Genomic DNA, 22,495 nt, shown 5'->3' with positions numbered 1-22,495 from the left:
AGCTCTGGGAAATGGTTCATCATTTCTCAGGAGCATCTGCAACTCAAACTGCAAGAACACTAGTTACAGGACTAATCTATACTACCATAATAGCGTTATTACACAGTTAACAATCTACTAGGCAGAAAGTGTGCACGCACTTTGGCATTACTATTGCTTCCAAATTCAATAATGTTTATTAACAAGAATTCTCCACAAACAACTTGTTTTTAAAAAGTAACAAAATCATTCATATTTTCCATGCATTTTCTTCACCTCATTATGGAAGGATTGTATTTATATTGTACCTTGGCCAACCTCAGGATATCCCAAATAATTTAAATACTTTTAAAGTGTAGCCAGCGTTTCAATCACCACTGTAATATCAAGAATCTTTCCATCAAGATTCCACAGTAGCAACAAGATAGAGGACTAGAAATCACATTTAATGCTCGTGTCTGAGGGTTAAAATGTTGGTTCGCCAGGACACCAGAACTCCCCTGTTATTCCTTGAATATTGTCATGGAATCTTTTTTGCCCGCTGAAGGACAGATGGGGCCAGGTTTAATATCTCATCCAAAAACACAGCACACCATGAAAATATGCCTATCCTTAAGGCAGGGGTGGGGGAAGAGACAGAAAAGCCATCAGGATCTACCATCCTTGGGTGTCTCCTATAAATATTATCTCTTGACGAAGAAGCTGGTGAATGGCACAAAGCCAAGAAAACAAAAGGTGAACAAACAATTTTGGATGCAAATCTACACCGCAAAACCTGGGAGTACTTGAACTTCAAACTGAAGAATCTCAATCACCATTCAAACATCAGCAGGAAATCAGAAGATTGTATTTATAAAATTATAGCTTTTGCGACCACGGGGGTAAGTGGTGATGGATCCGGGAGGGGTGAATGGAATATTTGAGGGCTTGTATAGGAGGCTTTGAGGCAGTTCCTGGATAGGTTGCAGTTTCTCAAGGTGGAGGAGGGCTTGGAGACACCGATTGGGTTACGGGAGGTGATGGATGGCATGGGGGCCAGACAGGGAAGGCTTCGGTCCAGACGGGATCTCCGTGGAGCTTGATAAGAAGTTTGGGGCGGAACTCCATCCTACTTTGTCGCAGGCTTCTAGCTCCCTGATAAGTACCTGGAGCAGTGCGGTCGTACCACCCGATATCGTTGTTGTGGATGCCAAGTTATTGGCGAAGGTGCTTGCATCACAGATTGAGGACAGTTTGCCAGGGTTGACTGGAGAGGATCAGACAAGTTTTGCGGAAGGAAGGCAGGTGTCAGCAAATGTCCGGAGGTTATTGATCATGATTACGATGGCCTCGCGGGGGGAGGGGGGGTATTTTGGGTTACATCACAGCAAGAGACAGGGGTGTTTGCTGCTTTTTGCCTTGGCAATAGAGCCACTGGCAATGGTGCTTAGGGTGTCGCGGGATTGGAGAGGGATTGAGAGCGGGCGGGGGGTCGAGCATACGGTTTTGTTGCACTCAGATGATCTGCCATTATATATTTTGGAGCCTCTGGACTGCATTGGGGTGAACATGGGAGTTTTGGGGTATCTGGACGGTTTTCAGGGTATAAACTGAATACGGGAAAGAGCGAGGTGTTCCCGATCAATGCTGGGGAGCAGGAAAGGAGGTTAGAGGAGCTGCCGTTTAGGATGGTGGGCGAGCTTTAGATACCTTGGTATTCAGTTGGCGCGGAGCTGGATAGATTGAATTTAGTTTGATTGGTGAAGGGGATGAAGGTGGATTTTAGGAGGTGGGCTGTTTTGCTGTTGGCGTTGGCAGAGCGGGTGCAGTTAAAACAACGGTGCTGCTTAGATTTCGGTTTGTTTTTCAGAACCTCTCCATCTTTGTCTCCAAGCCGTTTTTCAGAAAGGTCAATGGGTTGATTTGGGGTTTGCGTGGGCGGGGTGCGACGGGCTCTTCTGGAGCGGTGGCGAGGGGGGCTGGCGTTGCCGAATTTGATCAAACATTGTAACAGTGAGGAAATGGGCCGTGGAAGCAAGGTCGATGTTGGGGTGGGTGGAGGTGGAATCGTGTAGGGGGGCGTGCTTGAAGGCTTTGTTGTTCACGCCTCTGCCGTTCACGCCAGCCAGGTATTCCGTTAGTCCAGTGGCGGGTCGGCTCTGAGCATGTGGGGCAGTATAGGCAGCACTTGGGGTTGGAGGACATGGTGTTGTGGGTGCCTATTTGTGACAGCCATAGCTTGTGCCGACAAGACTGGATGCGAGGTTCCGGGGGTGGCGGTAGGTGGGGATTGAATTTTTCAGCTACCTGTTTATAGGAGGCAAATTTGCGGGGCTGGAAGAGTTAAAGAAATTGTTTGAGTTGCCAAAGGGTATTGGGTTTCGGTACGTGCAGGTTCGGAAGTGGGAGGAGTTGAGAGAGGAGCTGGGGGCTGGGGCATGGGCTGAGGCTTTGCGGAGTGTGAATGCGTCCTCGTCTTGTGCAAGGTTAAGCCTCATCCAGTTTTAAGTGGCACATAGGGCCCATATGACGGTGGCAAGGATGAGCAGGTTTTTTGAGGGGATGGAGGATAGGTGTGGGCATTGCATAGTGGGGGCTCATGAATTACATCCACATGTTCTGAATGTGTCCAAGACTGAGGGGCAGCATGGCAGTGCAGTGGTTAGCACTGCAGCCTCACAGCGCAGAGGTCCCAGGTTCGAATCCGGCTCTGGGTCACTGTCCGTGTGGAGTTTGCACATTCTCCCCGTGTTTGCGTGGGTTTCGCCCCACATCCCAAACATGTGCAAGGTAGGTGGATTGGCCACGCTAAATTGCCCTTAATTGGAAAAAATTAATTGGGTACTCTAAATTTAAAAAAAAAAGACTGAGGGGGTTCTCAGGGTGAGGTTCTGGGGGTGAGGGTAGCCCAGAGTCTGGAGCTGGCAAGAAAGAAAAGTATAACTTTTACATTGAAACAAACATAAGAACATGAGAATGAGGAGCAGGAGTAGGCCATCTGGTATCTCGAACCTGCTCCGCCATTCAATAAGTTCATGGCTGATTTTCTTTTGTGGAATCAGCTCCACTTACCCACCTGCTCACCATAACCTTTCATTCCTTTACTGTTCAAAAATCTATCTATCTTTGCCTGAAAAATATTTATCGAGGTAGCCTCACCTGCTTCACTTGGTAGGGAATTTGACGACAGGTCATCTGGGCTCGAAACGTTCACTCTTTTCTCTCCCTACAGATGCTGCCAGACCTGCTGAGATTTTCCAGCATTTTCTCTTTTGGTTTCAGATTCCAGCATCTGCAGTAATTTGCCTTTATATAGGAAATTCCACAGATTCACCACCCTTTGGGTGAAGAAGTTCCTCCTCAACTCAGTCCAAAATCTGTTCCCCCTCATTTTGAGGCTATGCCCCCTCCGTCCTACTTTCACCCACCAGTGGAAACAACCTCACTGCTTCTATCCTATCTATTCCCTTCATAATTTTATATGTTTCTATAAGATCCCCCCTCAATCTTCTAAATTCCAATGAGTATAGTCCCAGTCTCCTTAGTCTCTCCTCATAAGCTAATCCTCTCAACTTCGGAATTAACTTAGTGAATCTCCTCTGCACACCCTCCAGTGCAGTACATCCTTTCTCAAGTAAGGAGACCCAAACTGTACATAGTACTCCAGTTGTGGCCCACTCAGCACCCTACACAGCTGCAACATAACCTCCCTACTTTTAAACTCCATCAAGATCAAAATTCCATTTGCCTTCTTACTTACCTGCTGCACCGGCAAACCAACTTTTTGCGATTCATGCACAAGGGCACCCGGGTCCCTCTGCGCAGCAGCATGCTATACTTTTTTACCATTTAAATAATAGTCTATTTTGGTGTTATTCCTAAGAAAGTGGTTGACCTCACATTTATCAACATTGAACTCCATCTGCCAGACTGTTGTCCACTCACTTAAACTCTCTATATCTCTCTGCATACTTTCAGTGTCCTCTGCACACTTGGCTCTACCACTCATCTTCGTGTCATCTATGAACTTTGACATATTACACATGGTCCCCAACTCCAGATCATCTTTGTAAATTGTAAACAATTGTGGACCCAACACTGATCCCAGATGCACACCACCAACCACTGATCGCCAACCAGAAAAACACCCATTTATTCCCACTCTTTGCTTTCTGTCAGTTAATCAATCTTCTATCCATGCTAATACATTACCCGTAACGCCATGCATCTTTATCTTATGCAGCAGTCTTTTGTGTGGCACCTGGTCATCTGGAAATCCAGATACATCCCATCCACCAGTTCCCCATTGTCCATCGCACTCGTAATGACCTCAAAGGATCCACTAAATTAGTCAAATATGACATGCCTTTCATGAACCCATGCTGCGCCTGCCCAATGGGGCAATTTCTGTCCAGATGTCTCGCTATTTCTTCCTTAAAGATAGATTCAAGCATTTTCCACACTACAGAAGTTAAATTAAAGCTAACCGGTCTAGAGTGACCTGCCTTTTGTCCATCTCCTCTTTTAAACAATGGCGTCACATATACTGTTTTCCAATCTGCCGGAACCGTCCCCGAATCCAGTGAATTTTGGTAAATTACCACGAGTGCACATGCTATTTCCCCGCCACCTCTTTTAGTATCATGGGATGCATTCCATCAGGCTAGGAGACTTGCCTATCTTTCGCCCCATTAGCTTGCCCAACACTACTTCCTTAGCGATAATGATCGTTTCTAGTTCCTCACCTCCTTGCCAACAATTATTGGCATGTTATTTGTGTCTTCCACTGTGAAGACCAACACAAAATACCTGTTCAATGCCTCGGCCATTTCCTCATTTCCCATTATTAAATCTCCCTTCTCATCCTCTAAAGGGACAATGTTTACCTTAGCTACTCTTTTTCGTTTTATTTATTTGTAGAAACTTTTGCTATCTGTTTTTATATTCTGAATTAGTTTACTCTCATGATCCATTTTACTTTTCTTCATAGTTTTCGTGGCTTTCTGTTATAGATTTCCCAATCCTCTTGTTTTCCACTAACCTTTGCCACTTTGTATGCATTTTCTTTCAATTTGATATCCTCCTCTACTTCCTTAGACATGCATGGCTGATTATCCCTTTTCTTACAGTCTTTCCTTTTCACTGATGTATACTTTTTCTGAGCACTGTGAAAAATTGCTCTGAAAGTCCTCTACTGTTCCTTAATTGTCCCATCACAAAGTCTTTTCTCCCAATCTACCCTCGTCAACTCCTCCCTCATTCCATTGTGGTCGCCTTTGTTTAAGCGCACGATACTGGTACTGGTTTATACTTTCACATGCTCTGTATTTTAAATTCAACCATACTGTGATCGCTCCTCCCGAGAAGATCCCCGACTATGAGATTATTAATTATTTCTGTCTCATTACGCAGGATCAGATCTAGGATAGCTTACTCCCTCATGGGTTCCATTACATACTGTTCAAGGAAACTATCGCAGATAATTTTATAAATTCCTCCTCAAGGATGCCCTGACTGATCTTGTTTGACCAATCGACATGTAGATTAAAATCCCCCATGATAATTGCCGTACCATTTTTACATATATCAGTTATTTCTTTGTTTATTGCCCGCCCCACTATAATGTTATTTGGTGGCCTCTCGACTACACCTATCAGTGACCTTTTTCTCCTTACTATTTCTAATTTCCAACCAAATGGATTCAACCTTTTTCTTCATAGAACCTGTATCATCTCTCACGACCGCCTTGATGTCATCTAATTAAATATTAGAGCTACACCACCTCTCTTATATCCCTGTCTGTCCTTACGAATAGTCTGATACCCCTGGATATTTAACTCCCAGTCGTGACCATTTTGCAACCATGTTTCTGCAATGGCCACTAAACCATACTCATTTGCGATGATTTGTGCTGTCAACTCATTTATCTTGTTTCGAATGCTACGAGCATTCAGGTAAAGTGCCTTTATGCTAGTTTTAATACCTTCTTTTTGAATCCTAACTCCTCCATTAATAACATCTCCTAGATCTTCTTCCCTTAATCTTTTATCAAAACTTTCCATATAGTTGAACCCATCTCCCTCATGCTAACCTGCTGCTTTGCTTTTCATTACCCTTAGCTTCCCCCCAACTTGCTAGTTTAAAGTCCTTGAGACCACCCTATTTATCCTTTCCATTAGAACACCGGACCCAGATCAGTTCAGGTGGAGACCGTCCCAACAGTTCCAATACTGATGCCAACGCCCCATGAATTGAAACCCCTCCTTACCACGCCACTCCTTCAGCCACGTGTTTACTTCCCTAATTTTCTCACCCCCCATTCCAATTCGCAAGTGGCTCGGGTAGTAATCCAGAGATTATGACCCTTGAGGACCTGTTTTTTAATTTAGTTCCTGGTGCCTGATAATCCCCCAATGGTCCTCTTTCCTAGTCTTGCCCATGTTATTTGTGGACAACAATGTGGACCACAACAACTGGATCCTCCCCTTCCCACTCCAATATCCTTTCTAGCCGGTCAGAGATGTCCCTCACCCTGGCACCGGGCAGTCAACATAACATGCAGGACTCTTGATCCTGCTTACAAAGGATGCTATCTATCCCCCTAATTATAGAATCCCCGACAACTAATGTCTTTTTGCTCCACCTGCTTGAATGGCCTCCTGTACCACGGTGCAGTGGTCAGCTAACGCATCCTCCCTACAGGGAGCAATTAACTCATACTGTTGGACAAGGTCAAGAGCTGAGGCTCCTCCGTTCCTGAATTTAGGATCCCTCTACCTGCCTCACTTGCAGTGACAGCCTGCTGTCCCGGACCAAATTTGAGATACTTAATCTATGAGATATGACCGCCTCCTGAAACAAAGCCTCCAGGTAACTCCCCCCCCCCCCGAATGTGCTGCAGTGTTTTAAGCTCAGACTCCAGCTCATCAACTCGGAGCCAAAGTTCCTCAAGGAACCACACTTGCTGCAGATGTGGTCACTGCAGCTCGCAATAGGGTCTGCTAGTTCCTACACCACACAGCTACAGCACATCATCTGCCCAGCCATCTTCACTTAGTTAATCAATTTATTACTTTGTTTTGTACTGCTCTATTTCAAATTTAGCAGAGTTTTCTTATCAGCTAATCAGTCTCAGCTTTCCTATGGCATCACCTTTTCATTTTTTTTCCAGCTCAATGGAATCCCCAAGGTTACTAACTGTATATACTTTGTACTCACCGTTCCGCCTCCCGAGACTGCTTCCTGGAAACAAGGCTGTAAATCCCTGAGGTAAGTTACTTTATACTCACCTCTCCACCCTCCAAGACTGTTCACTGGAAACAAGGCAAAGCAAATACATAACAAACAGAAGCAGGAGGCCATTTGGCCCTTCGAGCCTGCTCCGCCATTCATTATGAAGATAACTGATCATCAAGTTCAATACCCTGATCTGCCTTCCCCCCATATCCCTTTAGCCCCAAGAGCCAAATCTAATTCCTTCTTGAAATTACACATGCACCACTTGTTTACAACCTCTCTGGTACCTGTTCCATCTGTTGTTATTCTTCTCAGATAACCCAATTTTAAAAATCATATGCAATGACTGGAAAAGTACTCTTGATTGAACAATGATAGGCAAGATGCATAGCTTCCACTAAATGGCAATTTGAAGGGATTACCAAGAACCAGCAATTTAATTGTTCTAATGTACTGCAATATGTAAACTCTAATGATAATGGGGAAAATAAGCAGTAGGAACACAATTTATTTTATTATTTCATGGGATGTGGGTGCTGCTTGCAAAACCAGCGTTTATTGCTCATCCCTAATTGTCTTTCAACTGAGTGGCTCGCTGGGTCATTTCAGGGGCAGTTAAGAGTCAACCACATTGTTGTGGGTCTGGAGTCACATGCAAGCCACATAAGGATGACAAATCTCCTTCATATTGGTGAACCAGATGAGTTTTTAACAACAATCTTATGATAGTTGGCATGGTCACCATTACTGAGATTAACTATATATTCAAGATTTACCAATCAGATTTAAATTCCATAGCTGCTATGTTGGGATTTGAACCCATGATTCCAGAACATTAGCCTGGGCCTCTGGATTATCATTATAGTGATGTTACCAATGTGTCATCATCAAATAACCAAAATAATACTTCAACAAAGAGGGATCCATTAATAAGTCGTTTATAATGATCTTGCAGCCATTTTAGAAGTGCAAAGGCAGAGGCTTCCACTGGCCATAGTCAATATGGTTGGGAGAACTCAAAGGGGAAGAGAAATACAAATTAACTTCATTAAAAAGTTTATATTTTTGCAAGTACTGTTTGCCTTTTATGAACAAAACAGATGGGAATTTTGAAGATATAAATCAGAGATAATCGACTACGGTAACAAAACTTCTGAAACTCAGAACTTGATATTATTTACTGATGTTCTAACAACCAAAAATCTTGCCCTGAAAAGAAAGGGTAAATTTATTTTCTGCACTGAATCCTGGCAGCAGCACTTTTTCCACAAGTGGAAGGAAACAGGTCACATAAAGCACCTTGATACTTGGTGCAATTGTTCAATATTTAACCAGGGTTCTTTACCTTATTCTTCATAAACTTGGAATGGCTTCTGTACACTTCCATCTGTTTCAACTCTTCTTCTCTCTCCTCAGTAGTCAGAGCTCCATTAGATTTAAGCATCTGTATCTCATCCTCAAGGTCTCGAATGTTCCGTTCCAGTGAGGATATTTTACTATCCTATAGTGAACACAAGAGTTCAAAACAGATCTTTTATGGACTTCTCTAGTATAATAGCATTTGTTTTATATTTGCATAAATTCATAAACATATGACACAGCAATTAATATGCAAGTTTTAGTAAGCTACAGTATGAACACAGCAGTATTCAGCTTATAAAGGTGTACCACATCACCACTGACGTTTTTGAGAGCATTCAGGAAATAGTACATAAGCCTACTGGCTCTGATACAACCTGAGAAACCTGGAGCTCCCAAGTTCAAACCCCACCATAGCAAGTTGTTAACTTGAAATCAATAAATGTGATAATTTGTGCGCTGGCACTGGAAGTGGTATGATTGTTATATAAATCAAATTGATTCACTGTCTTTCGAAAGGGAACCAATTAACCCATCATCCACCTGATATGCTTTACTTGCAACTTCCGTCCCATACTGCCTGCTTGACTCAATGCTTTCCAAGCAATTAGGGAGTCAGATCCCAAAATCAATAGCGAACAAGACATATCACAGTTTAAATAACACCGTGAGCATATGGATCCATTAAAGCATTTTGCATCTAGTGGCATGTTTCTCGCAAAACTCAAGTGTATATTAAGGAAAGGTCTCAAACCGTTGTAAAGTTGCATTTGAAATTCTGACTGTGACAAGTTACAAATACAAACATCAAACAATGCGCCCACCTTAATTTCAATAAAACCAATCAATTCAATGCCATCCATCACCCATTCAAACTTTCATTGCAATTCAACTCTATACCTACACCAAAAACACGGTTAATTCCAAAACATTAACAAAACTCACCATACTGACAACACAGCAGTCATCCTGATAGAAGTTTTTCTCCTGATTAAAGCTGCACAATATCAACTAAAGAGCTTAACCATAAAAGTGACTCCTTACTTTATCTATTTGCAAAACAAACATTTAATTACATAGTAAAACCTAAATTACTTGGCTAATTCAAGTAAAATACATTGAAAAGATAGTTTGAAGTTCTTCCTTCTCCCTCCCTGTCATGATATGCAAACATGCAGCTAATGAACACATAGATAGGACACGACCAATGAGCAGTCAGGACACTCAGGGCTGGTATCTCATTATAAAAGGGATGAGGCACTCACACCCCGCCTCTTTCCACAGACCAACATCTACAGAGTGAGACAGGGTGTATCCTCAGCATCACACCCCAGCACGTGGCTTAGAGCAAGGCTGGTTCAATTAGACTGAGTTATTACATTTAGATTAGCAGAGAGTTGAACTCATTGAGAACTGTGCTAATAGTTCAATAAAACACTTGAAAGTCTGGAGCATCTTTTACTCAAAACTGCATCAAATGGCAGCTTGTGTTATTCCAAATTACATAACACAACACTCCCCACTGATGATTGCATCTTCATCAAAAAGCTAATGGTAAAATACCATGCTCTTCCAAATGTAATAACATTTTTGATAAGCACATTATGATTTATTTATTCTATAGGGTAACACTGAAATAAAGGAAGATAATTTTCTTTTTAGACTTTACAGATGTAACAAAACAATAACATCTCACTATCAATGCATCAGCGCACACGTTACCATGCACAGCTCTGATAGGCCATACCCTTTCCTTAATTATCCTCTTGGCTCTCAATGGGCTGGTAAATCATCTTTGGGTTTTTGATAGATTATTGATTTATTGATTCATTGATTTATTGATGTCTTTAGGTACTGATTGAGTGCATAGCTAAAGAATGGAATTATTCAAAATGCCATGACTGTGAAAAGATAGTCACTGTTTCAGATAATTAATTAACTGGTGAACTTTAGGGTTGTGTGTGTATAAATTCAGACATCGTCTCAACAAATGTTTCATATAATGAATAGACCACTGTATTCCAGTGCAGTTAGTAATAAGAATGCATCAAACAATTAGTGGTTGATGGCTAGCAGTGGCGTGAGAATCCCATTCTTGTAAGGTGGCGCACGTAGACACCAAATTATTCCGGATGGATACCAATCAATCTTAAGTAAAGGCCAATATTTAATTAATTAATTGTCCTCTAAAAAACAGACATCTATTTGAACAAATCAGGTCTCAGCTGAGAATTAGAAACCAATGAGAGTAAATGAGGGACTGGACCATAGATAAGGATTCCCTTAAAAGAAAGACCTCATGGTTACAGGCTCATTCCTGAATTCTTTCCTTCCCGAATTCTTGAATCATCTATCCGTTTGTTTATTTTAAAGTGATTTCTTTATGCTTTTATGATAAATATTTTCCTTTGCCATGTATTGACTAACTTATGTACTGTTTGACATTTTGTTTCTAAGTTTTCATTTGGTTCTTATGCAAGTGTATTAAAGTGAATTAATTAGCAATAAAGTTGTATTTTAGACACCTCCAATCAACAGAACATTTGGCTCTTATTAGAAAATAAGCTTTCTTTTTCTGCTCCATCTTGCCTTGTATGCTTCCAGATAAACAGATTTCTCAGTGCCACACTTCTTCTCTGTGGGGACATCAACACTGTGCCTGTAGAATTTCATTTTTGAATGCCTGTCACTGATTTCCCTTCAGGTAGCTGTAACAAGTGCACTTTCATCAGATCATCCCTCAGCTTAGTAAAATTTCCCCAGTTTAGAACTTTTACTCCTGCTTTCTTTTTACCCTTTTCCATAATTCTGCAAAATCTAACTGTATTATGGTCACGATCTTCAAAATGGTCATCTACTGCTACTTCATCCACTTGCCCAGCCTAAATTTTGAAGATTAAATTTAGAATCGCACTGCCTCTTGTTGGGCATATTACCTGCTGGCTAAAAAAAGTTCTCTTCAATGCAGCTCAAGACATTGGTGCCCTCTGAGCCTGGTATACTGTTCGTATCCCAGTTAACATTAGGGTAGTCGAAGTCCATTTCTATTATTTCCCTATTGTTTTTAGACTCAAATGTGCCTACATATTTGCTCTTCTACCGCCCTCTCACTATTTTGGGGTCGATAGAACACCCCTAGTGACGTGGCTGCTCCTTTTTTATTTCTGAGATCAACCCAAATAGTCTCATTTTATGATTCTTTTAGTATATCATCCCTCCTCACAGCTGTAATTGATTCTTTAACCAATAAAGCTACACTGCCACCTTTTTAGTCCCCTCTCTATCCTATCTGAAAACAGTATAATCAGGGATGTTGAGCTACCTTTCTGGCCCCTCTTTAAGCTGTAGGACTGAGGTCTGCAACCACAGAAGTTTGTAATTTTAAGTCTATGGCGAATATTTAAAGTCACTTTATATTTTAATCTGGGTAGACATTGATCCTAACCCAGCTATGAATGCACTTTGATTAATCAATGATAATTATTTTTCTAGACCTCATTTTTCAGTTATAGTGGCCATGTTATGGGGGTGTGAGAAATTGGGAGGGGTTTGTGGTAAGGCCATGCGCCCCATGGCAACGATATTCGTGGCGTCGGAAATGCGAGGGCTGCAGGGGTAGTTGGGGGAGGGGGGTATAAAAGGGGGAAAAGTTGCACAAACGCTATATATTAATGATATGCATGTATGTTCTCTGTAACTATGATTGGCTTGAGTTTGGAATAATACACATTTTGTTTAAGTGGCCATGTAGCTGGTACCTCGGCTGCATCTTTGTTTTTCATTTTTCAAGTCAACATACTAAAATATGTCGTCTTCTATTTATCAGAAATCCCCTATCACTGCATTCAGCGACCCTTGGACTGTAGGCCAGGATGCTGAGTAATCATGTACGGCATGGTCACCCAAAGCATCAGAAGATTAAGTTTAATTTATGGTCATAACATCCAATTGATGGTAGATGAGGAGACAGCATCAAGAGCTGCGTAAAAAACTTGGATATTGCGAAGTCTGCATGGCCTTGAAGTCCCTGTGAAAAGGACTGAAAACAGCTGATAAGTGTTCTCAAAAGGCTGGAATACAGCCAGAAATTTGGCTTAAAAGGAAATCGCTTCGGGACTCGGTGCTGTAGCCGTGGTGGAATAGTGGGATAAGGGAGCATTTAAGGGGAGGTAGGGCCAGGAACAGAGTGACTGATCGTAATGCCCACTAGTTAAGATTACTCAGCGAGGACTTCCGGGTGCGACTATGCAGAGCTAAGTCGCATGTTCGGCAGCTCCCGCTTGGAACGGACTTTTGGGCTCTTTACATCCAACGGGATTTTTTCGACATTTCCCGGTGTGGGAAGAAGACTGCAACATTCCCCCGACAGTGTCTCCCAGGAATGGTACGTCTCTTGGTTACCAGACCCGGCAGAAACAGTAAAAGATTTGGCTGGAGCTGCAGGAATAGAAAAAAGCCTCTTCCAGCATGCAGGTGGGGGAAGGACAAGCTTAAAGGCTTCAAGCTGACTTGAGGGCCGTTATTAAAGGTGAATTCTAGCAGCAGAGGGAACAACTGTGAAAAGATCTCACCAAGGCCATTGAAGAAGCGGGGACGAGGCTTCCGGTGGCGGCCATGGAGGAGTAGGTCGCACATTCGGCAGCTCCCGTCTGGAACGGACTCTCAGACCTTTTTCAGGAGTTTCCACAGACTTTTTCGGGAAGATTGGTGAAGCGAACACTGCCAAAAGGATTCCCTCTCGAGACTTCCGGTTGCGGCTATGCGGAGCTAAGTTGCACATTCGGCGGCTCCCGCAAAAACGGACTTTTGGGCTCTTTTCAGGGCCCCCAACGGCACTTTTTCAACGTTTCCCGGTGTGGGAAGGAGTTAATAACAGCTCCCCGTCAGTATATGGCTTTAATTAGGAGCACAAAAGGTGGTGGTGGACCCGAAGAAGGGAGGGAAGAAGGACAAAATGGCAACAGGCGGAGACCAGGCAGCGGGGAGGCAGTGGGTGGAGGAGCAACAGGAGGGTATCCAGCGCTGCCTCAGAGAGATTAAAACGGACCTGTTAGAGCCGATGAAGGCTTCTATTGATAAACTGCTGGAGTCACAGACGGCCCAGTGGGTGGCGATCAGAGAGGCTCGACAAAAGATCTCTGACAATGAGGACGCGATCTTAGGCCTGGCGGTAAAGGTGGAGGTGCACGAAGCGCTCCACAAGAAATGGCAGGAGCGGTTCGAGGAGATGGAGAATCGGTCGAGGCGGAAGAATCTGCGGATTCTGGGCCTCCCGGAGGGGCTGGAGGGGCCGGACGTGGAGGCCTGTGTGGTCACCATGTTGAACTCACTGATGGGAGCGGGGTCCTTCCAGGGGCCCCTAGAGTGGTGGCGAGGAGGCCCAAGGCTAACGAGCCTTCGCGGGCAGTGCTGGTGCGGTTCCATCGGTTTGCCGATCAGGAGTGTGTGCTCAGGTGGGCCAAGAAGGAGAGGAGCAGCAGGTGGGAGAACGCAGAGGTTCAAATATACCAGGACTGGAGTGCGGAGGTGGCGAAGAGGAGGGCCGGGTACAATCGAGTGAAGGCGGTGCTGCACAGGAAGGGGGTGAAGTTTGGCATGTTGCAGCCGGCGTGACTGTGGGTTACCGACAAGGACCGGCACCATTATTTTGAGTCTCCGGAGGAGGCGTGGGCCTTTGTTCAGGCCGAGAAGCTGGACACAGGCTGAGGGTCAGGATGGGCGATTGGGGACTGCGGTGGATATGTTATGCCTATTTTTTGTTTGGGGGGGGGGGGGGTAAACCAGCTAGGATGGGTCCTAGCCCGGGGGGGGGGGGGGGGGGGGGGGGGGGGGGGGGGGGGGGGGGGGGGGATCGAGTTTCTGCTGCTAAGGTCAAGGAGGAGCTGGAGCGAGTTGGGGGGGGGTCGAGACAGGGGTATGCCGCTGTGGGGAACGGGCCGGGTGTGGGGTGCGGGCGCGTGGCTGGCCGAGGAGGGGTCATGGCTCATTGGCGGGGGAGGGTAGCCCCCTGATCCGGCTGATAACCTGGAATGTAAGGGGACTGAATGGGCCGGTTAAGCGGGCCCGCGTGTTCGCGCACCTGAAGGGGCTCAAGGCGGATGTGGTTATGCTCCAGGAGACACACCTGAAGGTGGCAGACCAGGTAAGACTGAGGAAAGGGTGGGTAGGTCAGGTGTTTCACTCGGGGCTAGATGCCAAAAATCGAGGGGTGGCGATCTTGGTGGTAAAGGTGTCATTCGAGGCGTCGAGCATTGTGGCAGATAATGGCGGTAGGTACATAATGGTAAGTGGTAAGCTGCAGGGAGAGAGGGTGGTACTGGTCAATGTGTATGCTCCGAACTGGGGCGATGCGGGTTGTGTGTGGCGTATGTTGGGTCGGATCCCAGACTTGGAAGTGGGGGGCCTGATAATGGGGGGCGACTTTAACACGGTGTTGGATCTGGCACTGGATCACTCCAGGTCTAGGACGGGTAGGAAGCTGGTGGCGGATAGAGTGCTGAGGGGATTTATGGACCAAATCGGAGGGGTGAACCCTTGGAGATTTGCAAGGCCGGGGGCTAGGGAATTTTCATTCTTCTCACATGTCCACAAGGCTTATTCTCGAATCGACTTTTTCATTTTGAGTAGGGCGCTGATAGCGAGAGTAGAGGATACTGAGTTTCCCGGTCGAGTTCTATAAAAAATATATGGACTGTTGGGCCCGCTGTTAATTAGGACCTTTAATGAGGCAAGGGAGGGGGTGGGGGGTTTACCCCCGACGATGTCCCGGGCACTGATCTCCTTGATCCTGAAGCGGGACAAGGATCCCCTGCAATGTGGGTCTTACAGACCGATTTCCTTGCTAAATGTAGATGCCAAGGTGCTGTCGAAGGTCTTAGCCACGAGGATTGAGGATTGTGTGCCGCAGATCATCCATGAAGACCAGACGGGGTTTGTGAAGGGGAGACAGTTGAACGCGAATGTGTGGAGGCTTTTGAATGTTATCATGATGCCGGCGAGGGAGGGGGATGCGGAGATAGTGGTGGCGATGGACGCTGAGAAAGCCTTCGATAGGGTAGAGTGGGGGTACCTGTGGGAGGTGCTGAAGAGGTTCGGGTTTGGGGAGGGGTTTGTCAGGTGGGTTAGGCTGTTGTATGAGGTCCCGATGGCGAGTGTGGTCACAAATAGGAGGAGTTCCGAGTACTTTCGGTTGCACCTAGGGACGAGACAGGGGTGTCCCCTGTCCCCCCTGCTCTTCGCACTGGCGATTGAACCCCTGGCTATGGCACTGAGAAAGTTGAGGAACTGGAGGGGGTTGGTGCGGGTGTGGAGGAGCATAGGGTGTCGCTTTATGCGGACCACCTGCTGCTGTATGTGGCGGACCCGGTGGGAGGAATGCTAGAGATAATGAGGATCCTTAGGGAATTCGGGGACTTTTCGGGGTACAAGCTCAATATGGGGAAGAGCGAGCTGTTCGTAGTTCAGCTAGGGGACCAGGAGAGGGGGATTGGTGAGCTCCCACTAAAAAGGGCGGAGAGGAGCTTCAGATATTTGGGGGTCCAGGTGGCCAGGAGTTGGGGGGCCCTGCATAGGCTTAACTTTACAAGGCTGGTGGAGCAGATGGAGGAGGAGTTCAAGAGGTGGGACGCGTTGCCGCTGTCCTTGGCGGGTAGGGTGCAGTCAATCAAAATGACGGTGCTCCCAAGGTTTTTGTTCCTGTTCCAGTGCCTCCCCGTGTTTATCCCGAAGGCTTTTTTCAGGCGGGTTAACAGGAGTATAATGGGGTTTGTGTGGGCGCGAGGGTGAGAAGGGTGTTCCTGGAGCAGAGTACAGATAGGGGGGGGCTGGCACTGCCCAACCTCTGTGGGTACTACTGGGCCGCCAATGCGACGATGGTGCGCAAGTGGGTGATGGAGGAGGCTGCATGGAAGAGGCTGGAGACGGCGTCCTGTGTGGGTACGAGTCTGGGGGCGCTGGCAACGGCGCCGCTGCCGCTCCCTCCAAGGAGGTATACCACGAGCCCAGTGCTGGTGGCGGCCCTCAAAATTTGGGGGCAGTGGAGGCGGCATAGGGGGGGGGGGAAGTTGGGGCCTCGGCGTGGACCCCATTACAGGGGAACCACCCGGTTTGCACCAGGAAGAACAGGTGGAGGGTTTTCGGGGTGGCACAGGGCAGGGATACGAAAGTTGGGGGACCTGTTTGTGGACGGGAAGTTCGCGAGCTTGGGTGAGCTGGAGGAGAAGTACGGGCTCCCCCCCGGGGAACACCTTCAGGTACTTACAGGTAAGGGTGTTTGCCAGATGGCAGGTGGTGGAATTCCTGCGGCTACTGCCACACACAGTACAGGACAGGGTGCTCTCGGGGGGGTGGGTGGGAGTGGGGAAGATCTCGGAAACTTACCAAATGATGCAGGAGGAGGAGGAGGCCTCAGTGGTGGAGTTGAAAGGTAAGTGGGAGGAGGAGTTGGGAGAGGAGATCGAGGGGAGGACGTGGGCAGATGCCCTAGGGAGGGTGAACTCTTCCTCTTTGTGCGCGAGGCTCAGCCTCATACAGTTTAAGGTGCTGCACAGGGCACACATGACCGGGACAAGGATGAGCAGGTTCTTTGGGGGTGAGGACAGGTGTGTTAGGTGCTCAGGGAGCCCAGCAAATCACACCCATATGTTCTGGGCATGCCCAGCGCTGGAGGAATTTTGGAAGGGTTTAGCGAGGACGGTGTCGAGGGTGGTAGGATCCAGGGTCAAACCGGGCTGGGGGCTTGCAATATTTTGGGTGGCAGAGGAGCCGAGAGTGCAGGAGGCGAAAGAGGCCGGAATTCTGGCCTTTGCATCCCTGGTAGCCCGGCGAAGGATTCTCCTTCAGTGGAAAGATGCGAGGCCCCCAAGCGTGGATTCCTGGATCAGCGATATGGCAGGGTTCATTAAATTGGAGAGGATGAAATTTGCCTTGAGAGGGTCGGTACAAGGGTTCTTTAGGCGGTGGCAACCGTTCTTAGACTTTCTGGCAGAACGATAGACATTGGTCAATGGCAGCAGAAGCTCGGGGGGGGGGGGTTTACTTTATTTTTGTTTATGTTATTTACACTGGAGGGTCTGAGGGGGTGTATACGCCTGTTGTGTTAAATAATAAATTAACATTAACACCCCGACTTATGTACAGGGCAGGGGGGGGCGGGGGGTTTGTGGGGTTGCTTTTTTTTAAGATTGTGTTTTGTACTTAACCCTGTTGGGTTCTTTTTTCTTTCTCATTTTGTTATTGATATTTTATGAAAACCTTTAATAAAAATTATTTTTTTTAAAAAGGTTACTCAGCGACTTGATAATACATGTACTGCAATGAGACCAATGTAGGGTTATACATTTTGAGAAGCAGTCATGGAACAGACCAAATTAGGGTTATTCTCTATGTTTCAGCAAAAATCTGTCTTTCTTCTTTACTTCAGGTATAAACAAAGTGCTTTCACCTTTCACAAAGCTATTTTATCATATTATTATTCAATAAATTTTTTTTTTTTTTTTTTTTTTTAAACACAATACTTGTCACAGTCACTCATTCCTGTTATGTCCAGAGTATAGCTTTGAACCTCAGTGGGATTTTGAAAGGTACTCTTGAGACTCCTTACAAAGCCAAGTTTCCATTATTGCAATGACATCATGCTCCCACAAGTATAACAGTGCCCTCAGCTCATCGGCTTGTTTGCTATATGCCTTGCATTTAAGTGGGTGACTGTGTGGAGTTTGCACATTCTCCCTCTACTAACCCCAAATAGGGAGAGGGCTAGAAAAGGTGCCCTAAAAATAGGCTGTGCCACATTCTGACTACACCCTGCAAGATCACCACCTTTGTAGTCAAAGAAAGAAAATTTAAAATTTAGCAACTTGGAATGTTCAAATACTCATGGATAATCTCCAGAGTAACAGGACAGAAATAAGAACTGCAAAAGTATCACGTGAGGTATCAAGACTCCTGATCGACTTTGGCACTCTCAACGAGACCTGTGGAGGGGCAGCTAAAGGAATAAGCAGGAAGATGCACCTTCTAGTGCAAAGAAAAGGCTGACACCAACATTAGTGTCCACAGAATTGGTTCTGCCACCGAGAAAAAAAAACTTGCCTGCACTGCCAGAATTCCCCAATTATATAAATGCATTCTGTAGGACAGGAGGGCCTTTTGGCCCTTCAAACCTGAAATTATGCTAACAGATAAGGCAGTTGGTGAATAATTAATCCTATTTTCTTAAATAATCATTCTATTCAATGGTCACAGTCCAGAATCTCGACAAGGTGGATACCACAAGCCAAATATCCAAAAGGGTTAACACCCACAAGATCAGGAATTAAGTAGCATTTTGCGTTACCTTAGACATAGACCATAAGACATAGGAGCAAAATTAGGCCATTCAGCCCATCGGGTCTGCTCCACCATTCAATCGTGGCTGATATGTTTTTCATCCCCATTCTCCTGCCTTCTCCCGATCTTGGTTATCAACTCAGCTTTTATTCCTATTAGCCCTCATACATGGAAAATCTAATATTAGGAGTAGTGTCACAAAACAGTTGGAGATTTTAGAAAAAGATGAATATACAAGTCCTGAGGTGCTACTGCAAAAGGTTGTCAAACATACCTGGATTTCTTCAATTGCCCAAATCACCACTCTCCCTATGCAAAATTGGCCAAAGTAGGAAACAGACATTCCAAAACTTTTTAAAACACTTTTTGCCCCTATCTGCAAAGCTTAAATGAACAATTCCATGTGGTGTGCAGTGGCAGTCACCCAACTTTTAATACCGTATGATTACACTCCCTTTCTGATAAATGACAATAAAAATAGATAAGCAAAGTAAACGTAGTCATTTACCTTCATTTCAATGACAGTTTGCAATGCCTTTGTCTTGGCTGATTCTGGTGCCACTTCAATTCTCCGCTGAATATCCTGAAGAGTTAAAGGAGGAAATGATTGTTGCAATGATGAGGTTGAAAAGATTCTGATGTTTTGGGACTATGTCTTTAATTTAGCGCAAAATGAAAGGGGTCACATGACCTTTGCTGACGTCTGTCTGACTATACGTTTGGGTGACTGGGCTGTAAAAATTAAAGGAAGGCCCAGATTGTTTTTCTTTGAAGGTGGTGCTAGGTGATCACACATGCAGACAATTCCAAATGCTGGTGGGCAGACTGCAGTCTCCAATTTCCACAGAGGTATGAAGAATGACAGGTTGCAATCACTGGACCTCAGACAAGTGGGTTAGTCTGTCAGGATCTGAGAGAGGGAGCATAGCTACAGGCAACAGGATGCCGTGGTTCACCATACAGGAATGTAGGTGGAAGCTCATGCTCGTTTTGGAAAGACCAAATTAATGAGGAATTAAAACAAGGCCGGAAGACTCACCCAGCTTGCGCTAGAGGAAGAATCACCCAAGAATAAAATTTCACTGTGAGAGAGAGTTCCAAAGTTTAAATTTATCAGGCTGAGAAAGGAAAAGAACAGAAGTAAAGCCTCTGCAAAATGCTTTTGGACAGATTCTGGGCAAGTTGAATGTCTGCTTAAACTGCAGTGTAAAGTACACCTATGATGTGTGCTTTTTTTCAGTTGTGCTAAAAGTGTAACGGTACAGGAAGTTTGAATCTCTTTTTAAAGTATCCATGGGGATTGCAACATGAAGAAGCCAAATTCTGAACTTGATAAGCAAACCACCACCTTCAAATATTTGTTTCCACTTCTATGCAAAACCCTCAATAAATGTTTACTTTGGCAATCAGCAAGATCAGTTTCAGAATACTGATTATGTGCATATGGTCATGTATTTCAAAACTACTGTAAGGGAGCAACTGTTCAAAGAGTTAGGAACTTGCCATCAAAATTACATAAGCCACTCAAAAAACACTACTGAAAGCAGAGTTGGGACACTTGACTGCAACCAATTCAGTGAATATAGAACACTGCCAGACCTGCTGAGCTTTTCCCACAATTTGTTTTTATATCACATTTACAGCATGCTTTTAACTTAGTGTTAAACTTACTAATTATTGTGCTTTTAACTTGGTGTTTAATTCATTGCCACTTCTCACCCAGGAATGCCTCATTTGAAGTATTGCTCTTCTCTCCAACATGATTCCAGTTTGTCTCTTTCACCTGGTTTGCTTTCGTTGCTTTCCATTTCCCTTCTGGTATTTGACAAGGTGTTTACCAAAATTTGCTTTCACAGCGACACCTCCTTCCTCAGTGACTGCCTGTGGCTCTAACTTACTGTATGTGGATCCCGACTGAACTTCCGTCCTTCAGGGTTCAAATCCACCAGCATTACAGGGTTAGAGTTAGTTAAACTGGATAGGAAGACCCCAGAATGGAACCCTGGCTCAAAAGAACAGAACTTCTATTTTTTATGTATAAAATGTGGAGGAACAGAATCACAGGGCCGCTAATTAGTGTCAACAAGAAACAAACTTTATCAAACGTGAAAAAATTGGATTATGATGCAATGTGCCTTTACTTCCCCTTAGATTAACAATTGCAGACAGGTTTTAGGATTAACAGACATTACAAAGTACATTTTAAACTGCAATGGTCTCATTAACTCAGAGTCCCTTTTAAGCACACAAGATAACTGTGGTAACACACACTCCTTTCTGATGCCAAGTGAATGTCTGTGGATTTCTCCTCAGAATCTCTCCAGATTATATTTATACCCTGAGCCACCTTGATCACTGAACTCTGGCTTCTATATGAGTGATTCCAACTTCCACTTTCAAAAGTCACACTTTTAAATCTTCTTTTTAATTATGCTTTCCCATCCACTGTTTACATCAAGGTCTCACTTTCAGGTTTTACACCTCTTCCTTCATCTTAAAGGCTTTTATACAAATTCTAAGGTCCAGCCACCAAAACAAAGAACAAAGAACTGTACAGCACAGGAACAGGCCCTTCGGCCCTCCAAGCCCGTGCCGACCATGCTGCCCGACTAAACTACAATCTTCTACACTTCCTGGGTCCGTATCCTTCTATTCCCATCCTATTCATATATTTGTCGAGATGCCCCTTAAATGTCCCTATCGTCCCTGCTTCCACTACCTCCTCCGGTAGCGAGTTCCAGGCACCCACTACCCTCTGCGTAAAAAACTTGCCTCGTACATCTACTCTAAACCTTGCCCCTCTCATCTTAAACCTATGCCCCCTAGTAATTGACCCCTCTACCCTGGGGAAAAGCCTCTGACTATCCACTCTGTCTATGCCCCTCATAATTTTGTATACCTCTATCAGGTCTCCCCTCAACCTCCTTCGTTCCAGTGAGAACAAACCGAGTTTATTCAATCGCTCCTCATAGCTAATGCCCTCCATACCAGGCAACATTCTGGTAAATCTCTTCTGCACCCTCTCTAAAGCCTCCACATCCTTCTGGTAGTGTGGCGACCAGAATTGAACACTATACTCCAAGTGTGGCCTAACTAAGGTTCTATACAGCTGCAACATGACTTGCCAATTCTAATACTCAATGCCCCGGCCAACGAAGGCAAGCATGCCGTATGCCTTCTTGACTACCTTCTCCACCTGTGTTGCCCCTTTCAATGACCTGTGGACCTGTACTCCTAGATCTCTTTGACTTTCAATACTCTTGAGGGTTCTACCATTCACTGTATATTCCCTACCTGCATTAGCCCTTCCAAAATGCATTACCTCACATTTGTCCGGATTAAACTCCATCTGCCATCTCTCCGCCCAAGTCTCCAAACAATCTAAATCCTGCTGTATCCTCCGACAGTCCTCATCGCTATCCGCAATTCCACCAACCTTTGTGTCGTCTGCAAACTTACTAATCAGACCAGTTACATTTTCCTCCAAATCATTTATATATACTACAAAGAGCAAAGGTCCCAGCACTGATCCCTGTGGAACACCACTGGTCACAGCCCTCCAATTAGAAAAGCATCCTTCCATTGCTACTCTCTGCCTTCTATGGCCTAGCCA

At 45.1% G+C, this 22,495-nt stretch overlaps 1 protein-coding gene across 3 annotated transcripts in view; it reads right to left on the bottom strand.

The window, feature by feature from the left end:
* The window catches only part of LOC140396245 (ELKS/Rab6-interacting/CAST family member 1-like), a 1,343,051-nt gene that overhangs the window by 1,240,849 nt on the left and 79,707 nt on the right, over nt 1-22,495 (bottom strand). For all 3 annotated transcript variants that reach the window (XM_072484589.1, XM_072484590.1, XM_072484591.1), the window contains exons 4-5: nt 19,391-19,465; nt 8,540-8,695 (exon numbers count right to left, since the gene is read on the bottom strand). In XM_072484589.1, the coding sequence (XP_072340690.1) occupies nt 8,540-8,695; nt 19,391-19,465 (231 nt within the window). The remainder of the gene's footprint in view (nt 1-8,539; nt 8,696-19,390; nt 19,466-22,495) is intronic.

Source organism: Scyliorhinus torazame, chromosome 19, assembly GCF_047496885.1.
Source record: "Scyliorhinus torazame isolate Kashiwa2021f chromosome 19, sScyTor2.1, whole genome shotgun sequence".
NCBI classification, from domain to species: Eukaryota; Metazoa; Chordata; class Chondrichthyes; order Carcharhiniformes; family Scyliorhinidae; genus Scyliorhinus; species Scyliorhinus torazame.
The sequence above is the reverse complement of the archived record's forward strand: the minus strand, read 5'-3'. Positions and strand labels throughout refer to the sequence as shown.